Source organism: Brugia malayi (assembly GCF_000002995.4).
Source record: "Brugia malayi strain FR3 genome assembly, contig: Bm_v4_Chr1_scaffold_001, whole genome shotgun sequence".
Taxonomy (NCBI): Eukaryota; Metazoa; Nematoda; class Chromadorea; order Rhabditida; family Onchocercidae; genus Brugia; species Brugia malayi.
Window position 1 is genome coordinate 10,363,335 of NW_025062475.1, and position 20,760 is coordinate 10,384,094.

At 28.7% G+C, this 20,760-nt stretch overlaps 4 protein-coding genes across 4 annotated transcripts; 1 reads left to right on the forward strand and 3 right to left on the reverse strand.

Annotated features, from left to right (window-relative positions):
• Positions 1 to 39: 39 nt before the first annotated feature.
• Positions 40 to 6,176, forward strand: Bm9228 (Tubulin alpha chain, putative; the record flags this gene model as incomplete). Its single annotated transcript, XM_043077396.1, has 11 exons — positions 40 to 42; positions 542 to 631; positions 783 to 915; positions 3,675 to 3,848; positions 3,989 to 4,116; positions 4,380 to 4,495; positions 4,619 to 4,742; positions 4,894 to 5,037; positions 5,243 to 5,440; positions 5,603 to 5,794; positions 6,126 to 6,176. The coding sequence occupies 11 exons, from the start codon at positions 40 to 42 to the stop codon at positions 6,174 to 6,176; spliced, it is 1,353 nt and encodes a 450-aa protein (XP_042933330.1).
• Positions 6,177 to 7,888: 1,712 nt separating this feature from the next.
• Bma-clk-1 (Ubiquinone biosynthesis protein COQ7 containing protein) lies at positions 7,889 to 11,492 on the reverse strand (the record flags this gene model as incomplete). The annotated part of the gene is made up of 5 exons (XM_043077397.1): positions 7,889 to 7,966; positions 8,290 to 8,337; positions 8,624 to 8,763; positions 10,688 to 10,831; positions 11,360 to 11,492. The coding sequence occupies 5 exons, from the start codon at positions 11,490 to 11,492 to the stop codon at positions 7,889 to 7,891; spliced, it is 543 nt and encodes a 180-aa protein (XP_042933331.1).
• Positions 11,493 to 12,308: 816 nt separating this feature from the next.
• On the reverse strand, positions 12,309 to 14,740 carry Bma-toc-1 (cation diffusion facilitator family transporter containing protein; the record flags this gene model as incomplete). The annotated part of the gene is made up of 6 exons (XM_043077398.1): positions 12,309 to 12,482; positions 12,777 to 12,963; positions 13,214 to 13,360; positions 13,480 to 13,610; positions 13,913 to 14,113; positions 14,474 to 14,740. 6 exons carry the CDS (start codon positions 14,738 to 14,740, stop codon positions 12,309 to 12,311), a joined length of 1,107 nt encoding a protein of 368 aa, XP_042933332.1.
• A 1,038-nt stretch (positions 14,741 to 15,778) lies between these two features.
• Bma-kap-1 (cation diffusion facilitator family transporter containing protein) lies at positions 15,779 to 20,553 on the reverse strand (the record flags this gene model as incomplete). The annotated part of the gene is made up of 15 exons (XM_043077399.1): positions 15,779 to 15,997; positions 16,174 to 16,361; positions 16,584 to 16,674; positions 16,785 to 16,994; positions 17,223 to 17,441; positions 17,747 to 17,832; positions 17,989 to 18,154; positions 18,299 to 18,483; positions 18,575 to 18,713; positions 18,863 to 18,999; positions 19,097 to 19,205; positions 19,665 to 19,735; positions 19,832 to 19,974; positions 20,093 to 20,224; positions 20,513 to 20,553. 15 exons carry the CDS (start codon positions 20,551 to 20,553, stop codon positions 15,779 to 15,781), a joined length of 2,136 nt encoding a protein of 711 aa, XP_042933333.1.
• Between the last annotated feature and the right edge of the window lie 207 nt (positions 20,554 to 20,760).

A 20,760-nucleotide genomic window follows, 5' to 3' on the forward strand; every position in this document is an offset into this window, starting at 1 on the left:
CCATTGGTGCAGTAGCAGCAGCAGCGCTCGGAGACCCAAATGGTTCGTTTGCTTTCTATTTTTAATTTAGCTTAGTTTGGCCTAAGCCTAGTGGTATTGCTGCTGGCCTAGCTTGGCCTTTGGGTATATATATACACATTATTGATTTAAATTGATAAGGTTTAGTGTGTTAATCAGCATTGTAACAATTATTTTTTTGAAAAGAAAATGAGAAACAAATAAATTTATTAAAAGAAGAGAAATAGAAGGAGAAAAAGGGAGAGAGAGAGAGGAAAAGAAAGAAACGATTCAATATCTTCTCGAATGTTAATAAATGCTAAATTATGCTAAAGGCATATTGATTAATTCCTCTATTTCATTTGTAGTTACTATGGAGACTTTGTCATACTATGCGTCATTCCTTGTATTTGTAAATTGTTTATAACTAAAATAATTGTTATGGCAGAAAACATAAGAAAGAAGGAACAAAATTATTTTAAACGGATAAATTACAAAAATTTTCATTTATAGTTTTTTCAATTAAAGTATTTAACTTTTATAGCGTGAAGTAATTTCAATACATATTGGCCAAGCAGGCGTTCAAATTGGTAATGCTTGTTGGGAATTGTACTGCTTGGAACATGGCATTCAGGTCATCATTTAATGATAAAAATTTTAATTTCAATTTTTATTAGAGCGAAACAAACATTTTCCACTTTCTCTGTGAAGCAATTTAAAATGTAAAATTGTTTGAGATTGAATTTTAAAGCTATCATTAAGAATGAAATAACTTTGTTAATTAGCCCGATGGACAAATGCCATCGGATAAGAGTGTTGGTGGTGGTGATGATTCGTTTACAACATTCTTTTCGGAAACCGGATCAGGTAGACATGTTCCACGTGCGGTTATGATCGATCTAGAACCAACCGTTATTGGTTTGTTTTTTGTGCTTTATTCTTCATAAATTGGAAAGGCATTATCAAAATTATTATTATTGTTATTAATTTTTTATTTTAATTATTATTAATGTTGTTATTAATTTTTCATTTTAATTACAATTATTGTTATTAATTTTTTATTTTAATTACACAATTGCTTTTCTAAATATATCAATTTTATTTCTGAAGTTCCTAAATCTTTCATGAGAATAGCACTTCAAGTATAGCTTAATTGAAGAATAATTAATTATAGTTTTAGACAACGTTGGATTGAAACTGAATTACATTGAATAAAAAGATTTATTTTGAAAATAAAATGGATATTTTACAAAATTCCAACTTTTTTCTTTCCATTCCTTTTCATTCTTCAAATTTTCCTGTCTTTATCTTAAGAAATTTAATTGTTATCTCAGTCACAGTAAAATGTATTTTCCTTTCTATCTTTGCATGTGAATCCGTTCTCATCCACTCCACTGACAATCATTATTGCTGATTCAATTAATTCGTTTTAATTCATTGCTTCTTGTTGACACTTCTCAGTGACATCGTCCCCTGCTGAGCGAACATTTGAAGTGTCATCGGCTTTTTACTTCTGTCTGTCTGTCTGTCTCTTGTTTTTTCACCCTCCTTGGTGACACTTTTTGTTACTTCTTTGTTTCGTTTCGTTACAAATTTTTGAATATATTACAGTGTGAGAAAATGCTAAAAAATAATTACGAAAAATTTTCAAATTTTTAGATTGGTATGTGAAATTTTAAATGTAAAATTCTGTAATAAAAATAGGAACTTTGTGTCGTATTACTATTATTTGTATTATTACAAATATTATTACTATTAATAATATTGTTTGTATTATTATTACAAATAATAATAAAAAAAGATTAGAACTGGGATTAGAAATTTTTAAACTTTATGAGGACAGGCAGATATTTTAATTTAAATTAGAAAGAACGACACATGCATACAATCCATAGTAATATATAACTTATTTAGTTGTGTGAAAGTAAGTTTTTTTGTAAATCGTCGCCACTTTTCCGGTCCATCGCTTTTTCGATGGAATTATTCATAATTTGTGCTCACATCTTATCTCTCCTCCAAAATTATGTCTGACTATAAGTTTAATGGTCTCTGAAATGATATTTTGAATGATTACAAAATTTACTCTTTTTCTTTCTATTAAACCATAATATTTTAATAGTCCATTCCTATAAAATTTCTCTTTTATTTCTATCTCACATTTTTTACTATTAAATTTGAAGCATTTTTTTCAGGAAAAATTTCGTTTCATTTATTTTTTTTTTAATTTGTAAAAAATAATTCTTCCAAATTGGCTATTTTTCCGGTTTGCATTCGACAATTTGACTTCTTTTCTGTTTCTTTTTTGATGAAACGAAATTCTCAAATAGCTAATAAAAAAGTAAATTAAATTTATGGATTTTTATTTTTTGTTCTTGGAATTAAATTGCTACCATTATTATTCTTATTAACACATTTCTTTGCAACTGTTTGTGTGAGGCGACAAAATTATTTTATGGTTTAAAATTTTTTTGTATTCTTCTTTTGCTTATAATTTATTAAAAGGGATAATAAAAATGGAAAAAGAGAATGAGTTTGAAGAGAATTTTATCATTAATTAAAGAGAGAGAAAAAGAAGAAATTTAAAATTTTCATTCCTCAGTACTTTTTTTTAAATCAATGTTTTAAAAATTTAAAATAAATGATTGAGTTCCGTTGTAAAGCATTCTTTAGGGATTTTATTTTTCATTTAATTCTATTCGAAACTTACAGCAAGAAAGATTATATCAAATTTAGCTTTTAAAGTGGTTAAAAAGAATATTTCAAAAAAAAAAAAACTATCGAATTTTCAAATTATCGATTTTTCCTTTTGTTTGTTTCGTCCAACGTATCATCGACGACTTTAGAGCTTCTGTTAAGCTTAACTTCCATTTAATTCCATTGAGATTTGCATGCATATCCGTAATGGATAGATTCATTCGTGGAAGGAGTGATGTCAAGTATGATAGATTGCTAGCGATTAAATTTAAAATTTGAAGAATCAATAAAAAAAAAGGTGACGTCGAAAAGTGACAAATGCTTCTAAACTTTTAGGAATCAGGAAAATATTTCTAAATGTTGTACAAAAAACCAAAAAAAAAAATGTAAAACAAAAAAGAATCAACATGCGAGGGAAAGCAAGCAAAAAAGAAAAAGCGATTCTTTCTCTTTCTTGTGACTATAATTTTTTTAAAGAAATTTTGCAATTTTAAAAAATTCTCCTTATTTTAGACCTTTTCACAGTCGAAAAAAAGTAATAATTCATTCCAGTTGGTAAAAAACCTCAAAATTTTTTAAATTCTTAAAATTTCCTTCCAACAATGAAGTGATATTAAATAAATATTAAAAATAAATAAATAAATGAACTAACGATAATAAAAGAAAAAAAAAAAGGAAAGATATTAAATAAACTGATGTTAATGCATGGAAATAAATTAAGTAAATAGCTTGCAGTAAGTTGACATGTTTATTAGAATTCAATTCTTTTTGTTTCCATCAAAATTTATTAATTTCATGGAAGTAAGATTAACTTATATAATTAATCCAAAGTGATCTGTTCAGGTGAAATTGATCAAAATGAGAAAATTTGGCACAACTGTATTTCTTATCAGCAATGCATATGTTTGTGTGGATGAAATGATATTCATTTAAATGTTATGTTTCAAATTTCAGATTAATATTACTGATTAATCGGTTTTTAGATGAAATTCGAACCGGAACTTATCGTTCACTATTTCATCCCGAACAGTTAATCACCGGCAAAGAGGATGCAGCAAACAATTATGCTCGAGGTCATTATACGATCGGTAAAGAGATTATCGATCTTACATTGGATCGAATTCGACGCTTATCGGAAAACTGTACCGGATTACAAGGTTTGCATTTATTATCTTAATATTTTAAAATTTAATTAAACATTCATATTAAATTATTCTATTTTTCCTTCTCCCTCAGTTTTGTTTCTGAAAAGAGTGTTATAGTTTCTCTGTTTCAATTCCCACTATCGTTTTTGCAGGCTTTTTGGTTTTTCATTCATTTGGTGGTGGTACCGGTTCCGGTTTTACATCATTACTTATGGAACGCTTATCGGTTGATTATGGTAAAAAAGCTAAACTGGAATTTAGTGTTTATCCTGCACCGCAAGTATGCTAACATCATTACTTGAAAATACGAAAAAAAGAAACTTTTTTATAAAACTGAAAAGAAAAATCATTACATTGTAAATGGATTTATTTATTTTTCTACATGGTAATTTATTTGTTGAAATTCGCAATTGAATTTCAAATTCTTCGCTTTGAATTTTAGAAATTTTACATTTTCAATTAGAAAAATACATTTAAAATAACCATATTTGTTATCAGTTAACCAAAATTAGCAATTCTATTAGATTCCAACAATTGTTGCAGGTTTCTACAGCAGTGGTTGAACCATACAATTCAATCCTAACAACACATACCACCTTGGAACATTCCGATTGCTCCTTCATGGTTGACAATGAAGCCATTTATGATATTTGTCGCAGGTAAATTTATATTTCATCAAAGAAAAAAGATCTCTTCTTGATTTTTGTCATAATTTTATTATCTTTTCATTTAATAAATGGAATTTAACTTAGGTTTAATCTGACTGATACATAATTTTACAGAAATCTCGACATCGAGCGTCCATCATATACAAATTTGAATCGCTTAATTGGGCAAATTGTTTCATCCATTACAGCATCCTTACGTTTTGATGGTGCTTTGAATGTTGACCTTACCGAATTTCAGGTTTTCTCTTATTTCTTTTTTATTTTTGTGTAATTCGTAAAATTGAAATGTTTTCAAGTTTAATTCGTTCTGTTTTTCCGTTTCTTTCTCTTTACCACTTTTTTTTTTGAAAAAATTTTTTTATACAAAAGAGATTAGTATATTACTATAGACAAACCTCGTGCCATATCCACGAATTCATTTCCCTTTGGCAACATTTGCGCCTGTTATTTCTGCCGAAAAAGCCTACCATGAACAGTTATCAGTGTCAGAAATTACCAATATGTGCTTTGAACCACATAATCAAATGGTTAAGGTAAAAATTATGATAAACTTTTGGCTATCTTCTTTTCCAAATTTGATAAAATTAGACTAACAATGGTTAGATAGCTTTGAAAGTTCCCTAAATTAGTAAATTTTAGGGCTTATGGGGATGAATTTAATCTTACTCAGTGTTAGATTTAAGTTTAAAGTTAGTTTAATTTAATAGTTAATAATTAATTGAAACGATCGTAGTTTAGTGCGATCCACGACATGGCAAGTATATGGCGGTATGTTTGTTGTTCCGTGGCGATGTTGTACCAAAAGATGTGAATGCAGCAATTGCTACAATTAAAACGAAACGTAGCATACAATTTGTTGATTGGTGTCCAACAGGTTTTAAAGTTGGAATTAATTATCAGCCACCAACTGTTGTTCCAGGTGGTGACCTTGCGAAGGTAAACAGGAAACATTTCTCTTCCAAGCTTATTTCTCATTTTCTTTGCCACTTATCTTCTTTTCCGCTATTATTTGTCTTAATTTATATCAAATATGAATGTTAATTTTAACATATATAAACTCTAGTGATCATATTAGTGATAATTATAATTCATTATCAGGTACCACGAGCAGTGTGTATGTTATCAAATACGACAGCAATAGCTGAGGCATGGGCAAGACTTGATCATAAGTTCGATTTAATGTATGCTAAAAGAGCTTTCGTACATTGGTACGTTGGTGAAGGAATGGAAGAAGGTGAATTCTCAGAGGCACGTGAAGATCTTGCGGCTTTAGAAAAAGACTACGAAGAGGTATGTATACATATGTATTATAATTAATGTCAAATATTATGTGTTATTATTGATTGTTTCACTTATTATTATTATGAATTTTTCTCAATTATTATTACTAATTATTATTGTTAATTATTAAATTATTGACTTTGAAATATTTACTATTATTGTTATTTTTACTACTGTTATTCTTGTTATTATCACTATTATTTTTTTAATATTAAATAAAAATAATGGTAATAACCATGCAATTGTAATTTTTAAGTCGTAATATGAGAATGTTATGTTTTTTAATAATAATTTATTATTTACTGAAGTAGAAGCAAACTGATATCTGAAAAATGTTTAGGTTGGTGTTGATTCAATGGAAGATGCTGGTGAAGAAGGAGATGAGTATTGAAATAGATGGGAAATGGCAATTGAAATTTATCAAAAGAAAAAAAAGAACGGAGAAAGCAATCAACTATCCTATGCTATCCTTACTGCCATAATGCATATATACACAGACTCATGTCATTTTGCTGTAACTGCTAATTTGTTAATTAATAATCGCTGTCGCTAATGGAATAATCTTTTTATAATTTTGTTTGCTTTTTTATTTATTCATTGTTTCGCATCGTATATACATTCCTCTTCCGAATATTATTGTTTTTTTTTTTTTCAAATTGTTAATTCCTTCTTCTTTGGTATCGAAGTACTACTCCATTTCCATAAATGCTAATTATAATATTGTTGGTCTGTTCGAAATTATTTAAAGATATAGCAGGAAGGAAAAAATTAACTATGAAGAAAGAGGGAAGAAGTTAATTAAAATTATAAATATTTTTTCTTATTTAATTTGTAGAGACCGACAATTAAAATGACGTTCATTATTCCGTTTGAACTTTTGACACAGTTAGTAGTAATTGTTTATCAGGTTGGTAATAATATACACAGTTAGTAATTGTTTATCAGGTTGATAATAATATAATTGAGATAAGTACGACGGAACATTTCCAGTTTGGTCTATGATGTGTTGGGTAATTTGTGAAAGGTAGAAGATGCTAATTTACTCATTTAAAATCCACATTTTAACTAAACTCAATTATTGTTGCTATCAGCAAATGCAATGCTTATACTTTTGAAGAATTATCAGTGATTGTGGATTTCCCATAATAAAATGTCCATTATTTTCTTTGAACTTTTGACAATTAAAAGAAAAGGAAATAACAAATAGTTGCAGGTGGTTCTTGCCTTTTTCAGAGTTAGGATAAATACTAAAAGAGAAAATTAGTGAGTGTTTGCACGATCAATTTATGGTATTGAAAATCTGAAGAATTTGCCTTAAAGGATATTTTTCCACTTATTCGTGAAATGACCTAACTAGAGATTTCCAATTCGCTTAATTAGAATTGTTGACATTAATTATTAAAGTAAAACAAAAATAATTTATTGCCAAATCTCGAGGCATTATCATACATTACAATCAACAGCTAATGCTATCATTATACTAATATCATTAAAGCACAAGAAAAATTCCAGCTAATGGGTGATGTAATAAAATGTGTGATAATTCTCGTTTAATTATTCTTCGAAATTTCATTATGAAACATATAGGTATTCTGGAAATGATGAGATATTTCTGCGAAAAGTAAAATGTTTTTCCCGATGTCATCTATTCTCTCATTTATTAAAAAACGAGATAGTAAAACGAGATGGATGACAGAGGACAGTAATTTGTTAACCATACATAAACAAATCAAATATTCCAAGCCTAATAAAATATATAAAACAAACGCTCAATAAAATAGAAAAAAAAAAGTGATTAATTTGTATGAAGAAAAGGAGATAACACATGAATATGCATATATTATATTGCTTCAGCAATTGCTAATCATTCATCATTTGGTTCAAACATAACAATTTTTTGAAGAACATTCTGCGATACCGAAAAGTAATTATGTTTTTTTATCAGTGATTTTAATCAACAGCTTGAAATATATCATTTATCTTCAAATCAGTAACATTAATTAATCCGACATTTGATTAAAGCTGCCGATAAAATGTGATGAAAATTGTTATCCATGGAGTAGAACACAAAATTTTCGCATGATAATTAATTACTTCTCTTATTTACATTCGTTCAGCTAACCAAATAGCTCCTTTGCAACCAGTTTGAATGATCCATTTCAGCGCCTCATATTGTGGTGCCTAAAACGTCTCCTTATTTTTTAGAAAGAAATTATCCACAATTCCAATCTTTTCATCCTTTTTTTCCTTATCATAAACAATATCTAAAAAAAAATGTTGTTTTTAAGTTAAATTACTACCACTGTTTATTCGTGATTCCAAGCTCAAACTTAAAAAGTGATTAGTTTAAAATTTCAGAAAAGATTGATTTCTTCTTACTGCTACTGTTTTGAATGATTCTTTGTTTCAATACAATTTTTTTTTCAAAACACAGAACTTAGGCAAGTTATATATATATATAGCATTAGAAGATAAGTACTTGCCTTTAATCCATCATTTTCAACTCCAACATCGTAGTGATGTAATTCATCGTCACGTAATTTTGTCAAAATCTACAACATTAGTTTTTGTTTGTTTTTTTTTTTTTCTTAAATTCTTAAGTTCTGAAATTTCATCTCTTCCATAATTTCTTTCCCCGGCAAAGTTAATCTCTCACAATCAGTTAGCATCCAAAAAATTATCTCTATGAATTGAATTATACTCAGCATAAGGATAGAAAAAGGATAAAATGTTTTCTGAGGTGTGTATCTGTAATGCATACAATTTAAGTCAACTGAATTACCATAGTAGTATCAAAGGTATGAAATATAACAGGAAGACTTATGAGAAATTAATGACCTTCAGAAGATCAGCATGATCCACGGGGTCATCGTCAAGTAATTCCATCAATTGCTGATTATAATGTTCACCAATTAACTCTTCTACAGCTGTTGTACATGCCATTGCTGTTTCTTTCCCGCAAAGAGCTGTTCCGACACCTTAAAAATTTTTTTTTTTCTTTCTTTTATTTTCTTTCCAAAATTCAAAAAGGAAATTCAGTTAAAAAAAATTAAATTGGAAAGGGAAATAAATAAAAGAAAAAAAAGAAACGAGATTCTATTTCAAATAAAAAAAGAAAAAATGAATTTGTTAAAAAAGACAGAGAGGATATAATTTTAATTCGAGTTCCCTTCATTCTCACATTAGTTTTGAGTTTAAAATTATAGCAGTGATATTTTAAAGCACCAAAATGATAAAAAAATCACAGAAGATGTCTATAATGCTGATGATTCGTCATTTCACCTAATATTCTCCCTGCCACATCATTTTTCAAAAACGTCTGACTCATTTTTAAATCTTTATCAGTGCTAAAAAATCAACTCTAATAAAAACAATAATAAAAATTCATGATAAACAACACAAATGACATGTCAATAACAATAATCTTTCGCATTTTTTGTTTCCTTTCTTCTATTTCTCGTCCAAACAAATATACTTCATTTAATTTGATGAAAGAGAAAAATTTTTTACTGTCATGAATATGGGAGATAAATGATATTGCTACAAATAAGACTAAAATATTCATTCTCTAATTTTTTTATTTTAATTCCAATATCTTTAGCTCATTTATAATGCATTAATTTGGTGTTTAGCTGATGCACGAATTTTTCCATTCGTTCTTTTTATGAAATAAAATAAAATGAAACCGAACAAAAGGCGAATGGAATGAAGAATCTAAGGAAAGAAATCAGCAAAATGGAAAGTCGGAAAGGCAGGGGGTTTGGAAATCTTCCTTCGCAAAATCTGCAGTAAATTTTACATTATATCACCAATAATAACAGAGCTGATAATAATACGATACTATAAATAATTAATAAATACAATAAATAATGATGACAATGGATTATTTATTATTATTAATGTTTTATTATTATTATTTATTATATTATTGTATTTATAAAATTGCTACCCTAACGAAAATTTTAATATAATTTTCAATTCTCAAGCGATTTAATTTTTTGTTACAATTTGTTTCATATGTTTTTTTGAAACATAAAGGAGTTTTGCTTGTTTAAAAAGCATTGCATCAGCGACGAAATTTAACTGGAAAATTCTTCAGGAACTACGATATGTGATAGATTTCTGTTTTGTCGATTGTTCCATTTCAGCTAATATAGCTTGCAAAATAGGCTATTATCAAATAAATCTATTGAATGTAAAGCTAAAACATCCGGTTTGGACTAGCCTTATTCATGGCTGTTTAGATTGTCTGGCTTGGTATTACTTCCGAAATTGCTTGCACAACATTTTATCTCACATTTCTAGCTAAGCATTCATTTTTTCATTTTATAGAATTCAGCTGGGAAATAGCATCAAAAAAAAAAAAAAAAAAAAAATGAAAAATAAAAAAGAAAGACAGTCTCTCCGTTATTACTATTATTATTCTTACTATATTATTATTTATTATTATTTTTGTTGTTACTATATTATTTATTACTATTATTATCATATTGTTATCATTACTGATAATTATTAGTGAAATGTCACAAAAAAGTTTTTATTGATAATAGTAAAAAAAACGAAAAAGTCAATGGCATTATGAGACTAATTTTCATTAAAGCAAATGTATATTTGAGTTCAACGAAATAGATAACATTTCTAAATGTTTGCTATAACATTTAAGCAACTGTATGCAAATACTGCTAAAGAATTTTGAATTCTGGAACATGAAGATGAATGTTTGCTTTTAAATGTCATTTAAAATGTGGTTGGATAATCATGCATATCATGATATTTAAAATTTTAATCCACAAAAGCTATCATTTAATTTGAAGGATTATTTTATGCGGAAATCAGTTCTTTCAAGACTATGGCAACTTCTTTACTTATGAAAAAAGAAAAAAAAAAAATGAACGAATGAACCTAATGCATAAGCAGCAATACTCAATAATGGAGCTAAAACTGTCGGTTGTATATTATGTTTTGCGCATAATCGCTCCATTATATCAAGGTGTTCTTTCTCTTGCGCTTGCATTTCTTCAATTATAGGTCTGGATGGATGTTGACCTGCAAGAACAATTACAGGTCTGGATGGATGTTGACTTACAAGAACAATTACAGGTCTGGATGGATGTTGACCTACAAGAACAATTACGAGTCTGGATGGATGTTGACCTACAAGAACAATTACAGGTCTGGATGGATGTTGAAAAATCAAAAATTTATTTCATTACTTTAAATGAAATAAAAAAGTTTTCGCGCAATATTTAAGAAAATTTCGCGATTCACTGAATTAACGCTCAAAAATGGAAAAAAAAAAAAAAAAAAAAAAGGAGAACGCTAACAAAACAAAATTTCTGTGAACTACTGTGTAAAGTATCGTTTTCTTAAATTGTTATTTCTCTATTTTCTTCTCATCTGATATTTTTAATTATTCTTATGCAATTGCTGATAAAATGAACAATAATGGAAATATAACAGAATATTTTGATTTATTTACTTATTACTATATAGAACTATTTACAAAATGTAAAAACAAAAGTATTATTTGTCGAAAAATATGGAAAAAAAAAGTTGAATATACAAAAAAATAACCTGATATGACAGCCTTTTGTCCATCATAAATACGTATTGCTGCTAATTCACCAATATGATCAACACGCAAAATTTTTGCTAACAATTCTTTTCTGCTCAATTTATGCATAAAACGTGCTGATATTTTATACATCAAACTGTAAATTGTAAGAATGGACTGAATTATTCGATTTAATTAGCTAAATTTAGATTATGTCGTTTTTTCTCCTTATAGCTTTAAATAATGTTAATACTTAACAATGAAATGCTGTTAGATGTGAAACATTACCAAATATTCATTATCTGAAAATTTGCCTAATTTCGTTTTACTCTGTAAAAATATCCTTTAGTGCTTATTTTAATAATGATTGTATTATAATCACTCGACTAACTATTAAAATTACATATACGGAAGATTTTTTAGATATTCATATTTGAAATACTCTTGGATATTTGAATTACAATGGAAGTAAATCAATTTTTATCACCAATGTCAAAGAACCAACTTTTTAACTACCTCTTATAAACTCATCATAATCTGGAAAAAAATATGCAACATGAAATAGAATGGAAAATAACTTTATAAATTTATCTATAAAACAAGCAATAAATTGAAAATACACGAATTTTTTGTTGAATTAATTATCTTTGATTCTAATACGACAAATTTCAATTATTATAATTTTTATAATTTGCACATGATTTGTTTGTTATTTTGACTATTCAATAAAAAAATCATTGAGTGGTAAACTTCATCATTACATTCCTGTTGCCGTTTCGAAATATGATTAGAAAAATGATGCAATTTCCTAGATTTGCCGTCTCAGTTTTTTAGAATTCAACAAACTTTGGGGTTAGAAACGCTGCCGAAACCGAAAAAAAAATATGAGATTTCCTAGACGTATTCAAGAACTCGACAAAATATCAATTAATGGAGTATATGATGAACATTATATGAATGACCATGACCTTAGTTATGATTACCATATTCATGTTCATGAGAATGGGAATGAGAGTGGGGATGTGAATCGTCGAATTGATTTAATGAACTTGAAGAATGAAACTGTGGAGGCCGATGCAAGTCGTATGATGCTGAGTGTGTCTTACATGTTGCTTGCCAATTTGTTACTACATCTTTAACAATCTGAAAGGTTTTTTTTTCCTTAAATTCTACCATATATATATATATATATAATTATAATTTTCGACTTAAATGAATTATTGCGAGTTGTGTTTGTCTTAGTTCAAAGATGAACTAGAAAATTTCCTCAAATATTACTGTTCACAGAATTTCTTAATGAAATTTATTTTTTTCCAATTATTCATAACTAATTACAACAGTATCATAAGTTTACTTTCCCATAAAATTTGAGAAAAACTTGAGAATAACCACATAAGAAAATTTGAACTGAATCTCAATTACTTTGAAACTTTTTACCTGCACTGTTAATATAGAGATCACAGCAGAAAGTTTTTCGGTCACCAACGCTAGCACCAACTGTTCATCAGCATCCCTGCGCACACGAACATCCACTGTACCAGCCATTGTTGTGAAATCTAACTGCCAAAAATGAGCTAATCGTAATTCTAGAACACCATCTATTGTCGATGCTTCTGATATGCATCTAAACCACGGATTGAGAAAAATATATATGTATATTATGTATGGAATGTTATTGGTAAACAGTGACAAATTTAAAACATATTTCATTTTGGCAAAATTTAATCTCTATATCGGAGAGGAATTTTCTTGATAATTATACATCTAATTATTAATTAATTATTCAGTGTGAAATAATTGACAATTGATTTACGAAATATAAAAATCTAAAAGGCTGAAAATCACATTAATTGCAATGTCACTTTCTTACTTACCTGTCTAATTGATTATGAATATGCGGTGGAGTGGTTTGTAGTAAGATTCGACCTGTATATTTTGACAGTGGCCACATAGTCAGAAAAATACAAACTGAAAGTATTAACGTAGCAACTGCATCAATCCACCATAAGTTTGACACAAACCTTTAAATGATAATGATAGAGTTATAGAAGATAAAGATTTGAAAAAAAAAAGGAAGGAGAAAATCAACAATAGATTATCAAAACAATTTATAAAATTAAGATAGAATGAAAATTCTTACCAATGTGTTATTACACATGCTACAGTTGTTAAAAGAGCCAAAAGTGATAATGCATTCAGTCTGGGCAACAGAAGTACGCTAAGACCGGGCAAAATGTAACAAATTGCATGGGAAATATCAGCAAAATGTTCCTAAAAAAAAATAACAGTATAACGTTCATTTTTTCCAAAAAGGAAACGAATTTTTCTTCACACTGAAAATAATTAAAACTACCTTTTTTTTCCACTCTGCTTCATTCTTCCTCTGAATGGAAGATTTTCAGTCACCTAAGAATTGTTTTCATGTCGTCGAAAAAAGCGAGAAAAAATTGTAGTGGTCACATTTAAATTTCTAGTTCTAAAAAAAAAAAAAAAAAAAAAAAAAAAAAAAATTCATTTTTGATTAAAAAGGAAAAAAAATCCTTCAAATGGTACGCAAAACCTTGAAAGCATACTTGTAACGAAGAACTACTGGATGCAGTAAGTACATGTTGTATTGGTTGATTTTTGACACCATAAGCAGCGATTTCTAATGAAATGGATGCTGCAATGGCACCAAAAATATACAAACCATTTGGATGAAGATGATGATCATTCTCTAGAATATGCTCCATACTTTCTTTAATTAAAAAAATTGCAGCCAATGTTGCAAGTACCTGAAAATAACAACATTTTAAAACAAAAACTCACTTAAAGATTCAAATCAAAAAAATCACTTTTTTTGCACCATTAGTTATCTACAATTGAATCATTCACCAAGTTATTTTTCCAATCACAATATTATTATTTCATTATTTGTGAAAACGTAAATCCAACATAAAAAGATTCCCTGCATATAATTTCTACTTCTTATTTATAACACATATGAAAACCTTTATAAATAATAGAAGACAGTTGATGAAATTCGGACTGAAATTCAAAGAAGATATATCAACTAGTCTTTTCTAATGTCACAAATAAATATTATTACCTTAAAAAAAATATAAATTAAATAAACAAACAAAATAAGCACTAACGGTTGTAGCAAAGACAGCAAGAACAGGTGCTCGAGCAAAGCCATACGTATAATTAACTGATGGCTTCTGTGTTACTGACAAAGAAATAACCGTCGATATCAGTGAGAAGAAGGAAAATACAGAAAGCCATGCAGCTGCTGTTAATATCAGTGATCTAGTGATTGAAACGCTACCAATCAGAAATAATATACATAGACCACAAATAATAGCCCCAACACAAGCTTGTCGCACATTTGAATTAGACCACGCTATCACAGTTGATACCATAACTAGAAATGACTTTATAAAATATACGTGAATTATATGCTATACAAGGTGACGTATTTGCATCCTCCTTACCTGCAATGAAATACAGAACAGGAATTATCACAAGATATTTCCGTTATTGTTATATGTTGTAATTAAATCGTAACCAAAAAGAAAAAATATTGATCACTTGACTAAAATCATTTTAAGCCGGGATCTTCTTAATGGTCCGCGATCTTCGTAAATGAAAATTTCACCAACTTCAAACACTTAGAAATTCAATAACTCACCAATGAACAGCTTTGTTTTCTCAAGGTGGTACATAAAATACGATTCACGAAAACAGGTAGACTTAGAACTTTCGCTAATATCTTAGTTTCTTCACTCAATTTAATACTGGTAAGATGACCAGTGAATATCTTTGAACTTGATATCCTTCCAGAATATTTAAAGATTTTCTTTTTTCTTCGACGAATAAAATTTTGAATGGTAAATAACAAATATTTAATCATCACTGGTAGTAACAAACAACGTTTGAATTTGTAGTTTTCACTTACTTTCTGCACCAAATCCATTGACGGTGATATCTGGCAGGTAATTTTACTGCTAATCCCAATAATGCAACTAAATTTGTGCTAGAATCATATTTTATGCATAGCATTATCAAATTATGAAACATTAAATGAAACGAACATAAAAGAGAGTGAGTGAAACAGAAAAGACAAAGGAAGGAGAAAAGGGAAGAGAATTCTTAGAGATTAAGAACTAAAAAACAGCTTAAATTTTGATTGATCTTCTTTCTCAGTCTCTTCTAAAATCTTTAAAAACAGTAGAAAATTATATTTAACTGTAAATACAAAACTAATGACGATAATTACAACTAACAAAATGATAAAATGAGATCGTCTATTGATGAAAGTTACATGACCACTGATGCAAATAACAATAATACTTTTACATATCTGCAGCAGCTTAAAGCAAAGCATCAATTAATTCCTTAAAAACTTGGAGAAGTCTGTAGAAAAGTCCCTAAATGACTTATGGAATATTTTCAAAAACTTAAAAGTCATTATTTACATGTGTAAGAGAAATATCCGGTGATGCATCACCAAGAATATCTTCGGCACCGAATATCTCGCTGCAAATATCTGATGAACCAGAAATCACCGAATCGCTCGATGTTACATTATTGCTATCGGCAACCATTTCTAGCCACTGTAAATTATGCCAACGGAAGCGCTCAACGTCCATTTTTCGAGCCCACTCTTCACTGCGTTCCTGCAGAAGTACACATATATCAATAAGCAAAGGAAAATTAGAATTACAATAACTTAACATTAGCTTATTTTACCAATATTTTATACACATCCTTACTAAATTATTATCATCTAAATATCCCATCTAATAGAACTGTTTTGTATTACATATTTAAATTATTAAAATATGAAACTTACAGCAATAATGGAAAGCGCACGATCACATACTGCACGAAGAGGTACATTTTTGTCGTGCATTAAATCGATAAGATAAGCACCAATGTGTGCACTTCCACCCATAACACTTTCACTGAGTTCTTCATGTGTTATTATAGCATAAAAGACGTATACCACTTGTATGACCATTTCATCATCTTCCTGGTAAACTAAAATCAAAAAATTTAAACTATTAGCTGTTTCAGTAAAAAAGGATATATAAACTCAAATGAAACATGATTCACGTGACTGTTAAAACTGCAGTGTTTTTCCTCTAAGTCTTTCTATAAACTAAAATGAAATAAAATCAATAAGTACTGTATTTTTAATTGTTCTCAATCATGAGTAAATTGCCCACAGGTATTTATTAACAGCGACCAGAAGAATAGTACCTGTCAATAACTCGATTAGCTGATCTGTGAGAGGCACTATCAAACGAGCCGCATTTAATTGTCGAGCCATTGTTCCACACAGAATAATCACCTAGAGCAAGAATAAACAATAAAATCCTTGCTTTTTTTTCACTTTTAATCTACCACGTATTTTGCTTCATTATCCTTCTTATATTTCCTATTCGTAAACAATCATCTAACCTGCAACAATTGATCTGCATGTGATTGAACCATTAATTGCCCTTTAAGATTATCCTCAATCCACGAAATAAGTGAAACTTGCTCAGCTAACGATGCCCAGTCAACACTTGTTAGTTGGTTGATAATACCCAAACATTCTAAGGCAAATGAATCAAGCCCTTTCTCATCCTTTTTGTCCATTACAATTTCAAGCAAACGAATAGCCCATTTCTACAAATGATTGTTATATTCAGGGAAACAGTTGTTATAAAAGGATTTCTTCGACTATTTTTTTTAGCACTTTTTGCTTTTGATTTCTAGAAAAGAAATTAAAAAGGTTGAAAATTTTCGTCAACATTCAAAAAAATCAATTTATCTCCCTAACTATGATAGCAATATTCCTTTAACATATTGTCAATTGCTTAACAAGTTACTTTAACCCTGCAAATTTTCATTTACCGAAAACATTGCTTGTGTAGGACCATCGTGAATTGCAATATTGCGTACTATTTTCAGCAATAATTGATCTTTTCCATTTAAAGCCGCTTCGATTAATAAATTAAGTCCTTCGCCATCAGTACCACAAAGTAATTGAGCATTACGCTTCTCCAGTGCTATATTGATCAAAATTGCTTTCACTATATTCGAATTATTACCAGTTAGCAATATGCGCATTAGCTATAGCATAAAAAATTTGATGAAATATAGTACCTCTGATTACTAAAAAATATAAAACTTGATAAACTTCTTTTCCTTATATAGTATTATTACGTCGGATTGAATATCCTGGAAATTCAAGTAAAAGATATTCAACATGTTTCAAATCATTCTTTCCAAAATTTCAACCTTAAAAGGTTAATTTCAAAACTTATCAAACTACTTTTCTCTTCAATAATTCAACTATAATGAATATTCACTGTTTGACCGCAGCTGTTCAGCTGCTAAAATTTTTTAATGCTATGAAATTATTTAATAAAACTCACATTTTGTAAAGCGTCGGTATAGGTAATCATTGCTTTAGCGTCATCATTGATGCTTAACTGGTAAAATAGTTTCAGGGCACTTTCATCTCCGAAAAAAACAAAACCACAAATCAAATGAAAGAAGTTTAAAAGTTTTCAGCAGCTATCATTACTCCATTAATTCACTGAATACCTATCTTTTCTATTCAGAAAATATTACAATTCAGTGAAAATTATTTAACACGAAGGAAAAAAGAAATTACCATCAATTAGCGGTGCTACATGAGAAATGAAGCCAGCAGAAACCATTTGATCACGAAGAGATGGTATAAATGACAAATTGAATAACAGTTGAATAGCGCTGTGTCGTAGAGTTGCATTTTTTATTGGAAATAAAAAAGATATATTTTCTACAACGCGACCGCTTATCTGTAACTTTTATTGAAAATGATAAATTAAAAAGAATGCAAGAAAGTTAAAAATATAAAAAAAGATTATTATATAAGGAAGAATTTCGTGCATGCACCATTCAAAAATACACATTTTAATTTCATCTTTGCATAAAATACATACCATCGCTTCCTTATTTTCAGTATAAATGCTTAATTTAAGCAAAAAATTGGTGGCAGATAAAAGCAACGATAAAACAGCGTCATGATCTTGTATACATTTCGAGAGCAATGCAACTATCCGTCGATTCACCATTTTCATTTCAACTCTAATATCTTCAGCCAAATTCAGCAACAAATTTAAACAAGCTGCAAAACAAATTGTGACCTTTATACAATTTCAATGCCTATCTCTTGATAACACTTTTTACAAATTTTTCATGAAAAACCAAAAAATAACCAGCAATTAATTGCTGTTGTTTGCGAATTGCAAGGTTCAAACGACGTTTGGTACATTCATCGCTGTGACATGCTTCTGTTTTCCACGCTTCCCAACGTTTCAATCCATAATCAACAATTTGCATCGACAGAGAACCAATCTAGAGATGAATGCTAGACAACACAACTATAGTTGCATATTTTATGTACACTTTGTTAAAAAATTTTTCCCATGATGCATGCATAATATTTTACATTTCTAGTAAATGAAAGTTCTTGAGAAAATTAAATCATTCCATGAATGACAAACTTTATGATGTGCGAGAATTTGATGAAAATTGGTATAGATGGAAAAGTTATAAAATACTGTAATAATATTAGTAGCAAGTTCGAAACTTTTCTTCCAATCATCTCGTAATACACGTACGAGAGCACCCATCAATACCTCTAAAATGTCGGATGTATCAAATAATGAATTAAATGAATTATTTTAATTTATAAGAATGTGCAAATACAAGAATAGAAGAGCTAGTGATCACATTACCGTTCCCAATAAGTTGCTGAAGGTTTCTGTGATTTTGACTAAGCTTTAAAAACAAAGATGTTGCCTTTGTTTTCTCTGAAACTTCATCGTAAAGCATTTCGATATAATCCTGAAATTTCTCAGTTGGTCATTTTGGAAACTGGCCGGTATTAGTTGGAATTTTTGCTTGGAATGACAGGAGCGAATAGTAAAAAAAACAGTGAACCAAAAAATTCTAAGGAAAAAATATTACAAGTTTCATTCATGAAAAATAAGACTAAGCTGCTGAAATTAAATAACAAAATTTTTGTCTAGGGTTTAAACAAAAGCATATCATACAAATATATTTTAAAGGCATTACTTTCATATATATATATATATTTGTTTTTCCGCATAAAATACCTCACCACAATTTTTTAACCAATTTCAGATACGAAAACAATTTGATAAAAGTTATTTTCTTGTTTTATTTATTTTATATGAACATATTTCAATTCCGGTTTCCTACTAATTTTGAAAGTATGCACATTGTACTACAACATGCTTTCTATGAGATCCCAATTTTATCGTTAAATAATAGAAAAATTACCTCGATGTTACTTATGCTTGCTCGTGATGTCGATATAACATTCAGACCTTCTACCGACAAATTCACATTACCTAAAACTATCAACTATCACCTCCAATTATCAATTATTAATCATTTACAACGGGATAGGAGAAATGGTAATTAAATGCAAAAACTACTTCCGCTACCTGAACTGTGCCGCTTTTGCAAATAATATAATATCTGTTCTAATTCATGAATTCTGGATTCTGGTATTATTGAGCAAACTTGGAGGATATGTCGAGCAAGAGCAGGTATATCCACTCGTTCATTTAGTTCCTTCAGCTGAATGCTATAAACACAAATTATTAAAATGTTATAAGATTATCCAAAATGTAAGATTAACAAAAAAATTCAAAAAATTTATTAAAATGCAATAATCCATTAAACAAAAATATGTATTAACGAACACTGTTTTGCAATGCTTTAATGGCAAAGCAAGTGATGCAACTTGCAAATTATAATCCGCTGATTCGACTTCATATTTAACTATAATCGCTGGACTACAACTATGCACATCAAATTCAATATTTTTCACTTTCCTGAAATTCTTCAATTCGTCATTAAAATTTATCTGAAATTTAAAAATTATATTATCCTTCTATTCCTGAAATCATTAAAAAAAAATCCTCACTAATAATATGTGAATGTGACCGTTAACTTCTATTTTTAATTTTTTAAAAAATAAAAAGCCTATCTTTCCTCGGTATTAAGTGATTATTTTCTAGTAGTTTAACGAGAATTTCTATTGTGGTCTTAATTTCATTCTTCAGTGGTATATTAAGCTATAACTGATTTACATAGTGATGAAAAGAAGGAACATAACGGACTTCTTTAGGGACTGGTCACTGTTTCGATCAGTTTGTTCCATAGTTTGCATCAATATGATTCCAAAAGGATATACTGAAAGGAATAATATCCATTATGTAATTTGCATCATATTCATCTCTGTCACATCTGAAAATCAACAACTTGATGAATAAAACTAATCTTGAAACATGCAATTATTTATAAGATGCGAAAAAGAAACCAAAGCATGACTTTAACAATCGCATGTTTCGTTGCTAAGCAACTAGCA